The 7,745-nt window shown below is 40.1% G+C and overlaps 1 protein-coding gene and 1 non-coding gene across 2 annotated transcripts; both read right to left on the reverse strand.

The window, feature by feature from the left end:
* Nucleotides 1-4,949: 4,949 nt before the first annotated feature.
* On the reverse strand, nucleotides 4,950-5,352 carry LOC101840408 (60S ribosomal protein L10-like; the record flags this gene model as incomplete). The annotated part of the gene is made up of 1 exon (XM_005082953.3): nucleotides 4,950-5,352. A coding segment is annotated over one exon (324 nt), but the record flags the coding sequence as incomplete, so codon positions are not given.
* A 38-nt stretch (nucleotides 5,353-5,390) lies between these two features.
* LOC121141016 lies at nucleotides 5,391-5,530 on the reverse strand. The gene has a single exon (XR_005877969.1). It is a non-coding gene; the product is annotated as a small nucleolar RNA SNORA70 (small nucleolar RNA).
* Nucleotides 5,531-7,745: the final 2,215 nt, after the last annotated feature.

A 7,745-nucleotide genomic window follows, 5' to 3' on the forward strand; every position in this document is an offset into this window, starting at 1 on the left:
TTAATAAATATTCTACACACCAGAAATCATCTTAACTCAGCATCTTAATAATTGTGTGTTCCAAACTGTGAAAGGCGGGTTTGTCATCTAGGGAGTATGGCTATTCACTGCAAGTATCAGCAGAGCCATCTAAAAAATGCAGATTATGAAGGCACACAGAGGCAGCTTTTGCTTATGGAAAATGTTGGAAAGTAGATGATAGGTGTGTAAAACTTAATGAAAAGGCTGGAAATAGTTTTCAATGAAAAAGGACCAAGTGCCAGTTAATTCAGTATACCAAATGAACAAAATAAAAATCACTGTCTTCTAACAATAGCTAAATGATAATCCCACAAAAATAAAGTCATAGGACTTGTTTCTCCTTTGAAGTTTCTTGTCACTTTACAGGATCAGGACTTAAAACTTTGTCTTTTAAATGCAAATTAATTATCTCACTTCAGTATCTCTTGAGACCATTTTAATAAACTTCCAAAATATCAGTTTGCATCAGCTGTCTCCTTTGAGCTTTCTCTTGGTCCCAGATTAATCTTCATCAATATGCCTCCTATTTTCTTGCTCAAACATACTTATAATATGTTGAGAAACTTATCTCAACAGGCAAGATCATCACCCAAAATATACCTTCTATTGCAATTTAGAATTAATTTCTCTAGAGTTGCATGTCTTCTCTAGACTGACTGGTCTCCTGATAATCACCATAGCAAGGGAAGACTCCCTTTGTTCAGAGATGTCATAGTTGTTAATTTTACCCCTTCTTCTGAAATTCAAAATTCTCCTTTCAAACTTTTTTCCTTTATTAAATTTAAATTAGAAACCAGCTTGTTTTACATTGTCAATCCCAGTTCCCTCTCCTTCCCCTCCTCCCCATCCCCCACATACCCCACTGAAGCACTATCCCATCCCATTTCTGCTTCCCAGGGAGAGTGAAGTCTTCCATGGGGGATCTTCAAAGTCTTTCATATCATTTGAAGTAGGGCCTAGACCCTCCTCCTTGTGTCTAGGCTGAGAGAGTAACCCTCTGTATGGAGTGGGCTCCCAAAGTCCATTCATACACTAGGAACAAATACTGATCTGCAACCAGAGGCACCAGGACTCCTAACACCCATGTTCAGGGAGTATGGGTTGGTCTTATGCTAGTTTCCCAGCTATAAATCTGCGGCACATGAGCTTCCCCTCATTCAAGTCAGCTGTTTCCATGGGTTTCTCCAGCCTGGTCTTGACCACTGTACTCATCAGTCTTCTCTCTCTGCAAATGGATTCTAGAAGTTCAGCTCAGTGTTTAGCGGTGGATCTCTGCTTCTGTTTCCATCAGGTACTAGATAAAGTCTCTAGGATAGCATATAGGGTAGTCGTGAATCTCATGGATTGTTGGTTAGTATCATACTTACAGATGTCTGGACATTTTCCTGGTGCCAGATTTCTACTTAAATCTATATTGGCTCCCTCTGTTGTGGTATCTCTTTTCTTGCTCTCCTCTATTCTTCCCCTGACCCAAACTTGCTGCTCCCTCACGTCCTACTCTTCCCTCCTTGTCTCCCTTTCTGTTTTCCCTAAATCCCTTCCTCTTCCCTCCATGCTCCCAAATTGCTCAGGAAATCCTGTCCTTTTCCCCTACTCCTGGGGAGCATGTATGTCTCTCTTAAGGTCCGTCTTGTTTTCTAGCTTCTCTGGCAGTGTGGATTGCAGGCTGGTAATACTGTGCTCTATGTTTAAAATCCATATATGATTGAATACATACGATGTTTGTTTCTTTGTGACTGTGTTACCTCACTCAGGATGGTTTCTACTTCCATCCATGTGCCTGCAAATTCAAGATTCCATTGATTTCTTTTTTTCTGCTGAGTAGTAATCTATTTCTTAATGCACCATATTTCTTTGCCCATTCTTCAGTTGAGGGGCATCTGGGTTGCTTCCATGTTCTGGCTATTAAAAATAATGCTGCTATGAACATAGTGGAACAGGTGTACTTGTTGTATGAATGTGCATCTTTTGGGTATAGGCCTAAGAGTGGGATTGCTGCATCTTGGGATAGACTGATTCCTATTTTCCCGAGGAACTGCCATACTGATTTGCAAAGTGGGTGTATGAGTTTGCACTCCCACCAGCAGTGGAGGCATGTTCCCCGTACTCTATATCCTCTCCAGCAAAAAATGTCATTGATGTTTTTGAGTTTAGCCATTCTGACAGTCATAAGATGGTATCTCAGGGTTGTTTTGATTTGCATTTCCCTGATGGCTAAGGATTTTGAACACTTTTGTAATTGTCTTCCAGCCATTTTAGATTCCTCTATTGAGAATTCTATGTTTAGCTCTGTACAATAATTTTTAATTGGATTATTTGGTATTTTGGTGACTAGCTTCTTTTTTTTTTTGTTCTTTTTTTTCTTGACTTTATTTTTTTATTTTTTTCACCTCATAATTTTTTATTTTAATTTTAAATGGCTTGTTTTACATGTCAATCCCAGTTCCCTCTCCCTCCCCTCCTCCCGCACCCTCTCACCATCCCCCCCATTCCCCCACCCTATTGCCAATTCCTTCCAAATAGGGTATATCTACAGTCTATCATTTCACTCAGGGTAGGGTCCTGGCACTTCCCTAAGAGTTCAGGCAGAGAGAGCAACCCTCTTTGTGTTATGGACACATGATATCTGTTAGTATTCAAGGGATAAACACTGATCCACTTCTCAGAACCCCATAGGTAGCCCAGGCCTCCTCATTGACTCTCACATTCAGGGGGTCTGGATTGGTCCCATGCTGGCCTCCCAGCTGTCAGTCTGGGGTCCAAGAACTCTCCCCTGTTCAGATCAGCTGTCTCTGCTGGTTTTGCCAGCCCATTCTTTGCCAATTTGCTCTTCGCTCCTCTCTCTCTGTCACTGGTTTCCTTGGATTCTGTTCAGTATTTAACTGTGGGTGTTTGCCTCTGCTTCCATCAGTCACTGGATGAAGGCTCCAGGATGGTTATAGACATCAAGTTCATTATCAGAAATGGGGCATTCGAGGTGGTCTCTACACTATTGCTTAGCTTGCCAATTGGTGTCATCCGTTTAGATCACTAGAGGTCACAATGGTGCCTGATCTGTCTTCTAATCTATGATTCCCTCTTCCCCTTATCCTACCCCCCCCAGTTGACCTTCCTGTTCCTCCAGGTCCTACTCTCTCTTCCACTTCTCCCCCTCTGTATTTCCCAGGTTCCCTTCCCCCCCACCCCTTGCCGTGTTCCCCATCTGTTCAGAGGATCTTGCCTCATTTCTCTTCTCTTGGGTACCATGTATATCTTTTAGGTTCTTTCCTGTTTCCCAGACTCTCTGTCAGTGGAAGTGCAGACTGGCACTATTCTGATCCATGTCTAAAATCCATATATGAGTGAGTACATACCATGTTTGTTGAGAAAGTGGAACATACCCTTGGGTAAATTGGTACAGGAGCCTGCTTCCAGAACATAACACCAGTAGCACAGACATTGAGATTGACATTTATTAAATGGGATCTCTTGAAACTGATAATTTCTGCAAGGCCAAGGATACAGTCAACAAGACAAAAATGTAGCCCACAGAATGGGAAAATATATTCAACAATCCTATATCTGACAGAGGGCTGATTTCCAAAATATACAAAGAACTCAAGAAGCTAGTCATTGAGGTAACACGTTCTCTCTCTGCATTTTGGTTAGTTTGGATAAAGGCTTGTCTGTCTTGTTCAATTTCTTGAAGAATCAACTATTTGCTTCATTGATTCTTTGTATTGTTTGCTGTGTTTCTACTTTATTGATTTCAGCCCTCAGTTTATTTCCTGTCATCTACTCCTCTTGGGTGAGTGTGCTTCTTTTTGTTCTAGAGCTTTCAGTGTAACTATTCTCCAGTTTCTTCATGTAAGTGTCCCATAAGTTTGGGTATTTTGTGTCTTCATTTTCATTGAATTCTAGGAAGTCTTTAATTTCTTTCCTTATTTCATCCTTGACCCAGGAATGGTACAATTGAGCCTTGTTCAATTTCCATGAGTTTGCAGGGTTTCTGCAGTTTGTCTTGTTGTTGAATTCTAACATTAAATATGGTGGTCTGATAAAATACACAGGGTTATTCCAAATTTTTATCTGTTGAGGTTGCAAGGTTTTTGAATATGTGGTCAATTTGAGAGTAGGTTCCATGTGGCACTGAAAAGAAGTTATATTCTTTTGTATTTGAATGGAATGTTTTATAGATATTTGTTAAACCCAAATGGATCACAACTTCCATTAGTTACTTTGTTTCTTTGTTAAGTTTCTGTCTGGTGGTCCTGTCCAGTGGTAAGAGTGGGGTGTGGAAGTCTCCCACTGTAACTGTGTGAGGTTTATGTGTGATTTGAATTTTAGTAATGTTTCTTTTTCAATGTGGATGCCTTTGCCTTTGGGGCATAGATGATCAGAATTGAGACTTCATTTTGATGGATTTCTCCTGTATTGAATATGAAATGACCTCCTTCATCTCTTTTTATTGATTTTAGTTTGAAGTCTAATTTGTTAGATAGTAGGATAACTACACCAGCTTGTTTCTTGGGTCCATTTGATTGGAAAATCTTATCCCAAATCTTTACTCTGAGCTAATGTCTGTCTTTGAAGTTAAGGTATGTTTCCTGTATGCAGCAGAAGGATGGATTCTGTCATCGTATCCATTCTGTTATCCTTTGTCTTTTTATAGGCAAGCTAAGACCATTAATATGAGTGAAATTAAGGAACACTGAGTGTTAGTTCTTGCTTGTTTTGTATTTGTTGTTGTTGTTGGTATTGTGTATGGGTTTACCTCCCTTTTTCATCTGACTTTTGGTAAAGTGGGATTATCTATTGCCTATGTTTTTGTGAGTGCAGTTATCTTCTTCAGGTTGTAGTTTTCCTTTCAGTAGTTTCTGTAGGGATGGATTAGTGTATGCGTATTTTTTAAATCTGGTTTTGTTGTGGAATATGTTGCTTTCTCCATCTTTTTTTTTAAGCATACTGGATGTGAGATTTATTACTGAACATGATTTGGTAGGGTACAGGAGAGTACTGTGGAAGCTCTCAGGAGTGCAGGGCTCGCCACTTGTCCAGGGGACCACGATTAGGGATATATTTGACCCCACAGCCATCAGGAATGAGCCATTTCTCAGCAATCATGTCTTCAAATTCATCTGCATAAAATTTGGTGAAGCCCCATTTCTTGGAGAAGTGGATCTTCTGGCGTCCAGGGAACTTGAACTTGGCTCTACGAAGAGCTTCAATCACATGTTCCTTATTCTGCAGCTTGGTGCGAATGGACATGATGACCTGGCCAATGTGAACCCTGGCCACTGTGCCCTGAGGCTTCCCAAAGGCACCATGCATACCTGTCTGGAGCCTAGATTGGGGACATCATTGAGATCAGAAACTTGAGTAACTGAGAAAATTGTCTCCAAGGTCCCTTAGAGCAGCCCATATTGGGCAACAGGCTGCATACACTACCAAGGAGGCTGCTGTTTGCAACCATTGCACACCAGGCTCCCATGGCTTTCTCCATCTTTAGTGATTGGAATCTTTGCTTCATATAGTAGTGTGGGCTGACATCCATGGGCTCTTAGTGTTGGTAGAATATCTATCCAGGACCTTCTGGCTTTCAGTTTTTGTGGAGAAGTCATATGTAATTCTGATAGGTTTGCCTTTATATGTTACTTGGCTTTTTTCCTTGGCTGCTCTTAGTGTTCTTTCTCATTTTGTATGTTTGGGATTTGATTATTATGTGGCAAGGGAACTTTTTTTGCACACTCTATTTGGTGTTCTATAAGTTTCTTGTGCTTTCATTGGCATGTCTTCTTTAGGTTGGGAAAGTATTCTTCGACAATTTTGTTGAATATGTTTTTTGACGCTTTGAGCTGGGTTTCTTCACCTTCTTGTATACCTACTATTCTTATGCCACTTTCATGGTGCCTCATATTTTCTGGATATTTTGTGTTAGGGATTTCTTGGACTTAAGATTTTCTTTGGTCAATGAATCTCTTTTTCCTAGTGTATCTTCAATGCCTGAGGTTCTCTGTTCCCTCTCTTATATTCTGTTGGCTATGCTTTCATCTGTAGTTCCTGATCATTTACCCAGCCTTTCTATTTCTAGCATTCCCTCAATTTGTGTTTTCTTTAATATTCCCATTTCAATTTTTAGGTCTATGAACTGTTTGAATTGTTTCCTTCATCTGTTTGATTTTTTTTCTTGGGCTTTCCTTAAAAGATTTGTTGATTTCTTGCATTTTTTAGTTAGTTTTCTCTTCCATTTCTTTAACGCTATTTCTCATATCCTCTTTGAGGGCCTGTATTATTTTCATGAAGTTGTTTTTAAGGTCATTCTCTTCTGCTTCATTCTATATTGGGATGTTCAGTTCTTGGTGTTGTGGATTCCTTGAATTCTGGTGGTGGTACATCGGTATTTTTGTTTGTTTTTGAAAGTGTTTTTATAATGCCATCTTCCCATCCCTTCTTCCAGTACATTCTGGTGGGTCTTTTCCTCTCTTGGTTGTAATGGGTCCAAGGTTCTCTTCCAGTAGTTGTAAGCAGGTCCAATACTCTGATGGTACAGGTGAGTCTGATACACTCCCTTTCCTGGTGGGTGTAGGTGGGACTAGCACAGCAATGTCAGCAAACTCTGGATTGCTTGGACTGCCGGGGGTGAATCCACTTGCCAGCAGGGTTCTATAGCAAGGCCAACTGTAGCTTCTTCTCTGTGTACATGATTGGTCAGCCAGACTGACTGACCATTATTATGCATGGGTTTTTAGCCTTCTGTTTTTGTACCTGGATTAGACATGGTGTGACTTTTAAGTACCAGAAAAAACAGTTTTGCTGTGGCTAAGACCAATGCAAATCCACTGAAACATTTTAGTTAGGATAGAGGCTAGTTTGAGTTATGTTGAATCATTGAAGGCCATGATAAAAGGAAGGAAGAAATGGAAGTTTGCAAAAATGAACAAAGCAAAGTTATTGCCTTTAAATTCTCTAGTCATTCAATAAAGGAACATTTAATAACTAGTTTTATACAATCACATATATAAACATGTCAGGAATAAACCCAAGAGTAAGAGCATGATGCAGACACAAAGGAGCATTCTAGGAGTGCTGGTACAAAAAATTCCAAAAGAAAGCATGGTAAGAATGCTTTGGTGAGTTTAAGTGTAGAGCAGCTATCTACAACCATCCTCACAGACCTAACACAACTGAGTTCTTTGTAGATATATCACAAATCATTAACTACTACACAAAATCAGAAACAAAGACAATGATTTTTTTTTGGCAGGGGAATAATGTTTCATGTAACCCAGGCTTGTCTTGAAGTGTCTATGTAGCTAAAGGTAACCTTGATCTTTTGATAGTCCTCTTTCTAGCTTTTTAAAGCTGGGTTTGCTGAGTTGCACTGCCATACATAGTTTATGTCATGTTGGTATTCATACACACTTGCTATGCAAACACTCCCCTAACTGAGCTACATCCTCAGACTGACAGCGACTTTCCACAACTCATTTTTCTGTTCTAAATGCTTTATATACCAAACTAATTTGATTCTCATAGCAACTCTGAACATTGTAATGACACCTGTTTACAGATGAAGAGACTGTTGGACCCCCCCGAAATGTTGGGATTCCAAAGTATCTAGGTGGACGCCCCACAGATTCAGACTCCAGACCAGAAAATGCAACAAGCAAGAGGATTTTATTCCACGTTTGCGCAAACTGGCTCCTGAGCCACGGGAGGCAGAGAAGCCTTGAGCAGCTATTACA

The sequence above is a fragment of the Mesocricetus auratus genome, unplaced genomic scaffold (genome assembly GCF_017639785.1).
Source record: "Mesocricetus auratus isolate SY011 unplaced genomic scaffold, BCM_Maur_2.0 Super-Scaffold_100006, whole genome shotgun sequence".
In the NCBI taxonomy this organism is placed as follows: domain Eukaryota; kingdom Metazoa; phylum Chordata; class Mammalia; order Rodentia; family Cricetidae; genus Mesocricetus; species Mesocricetus auratus.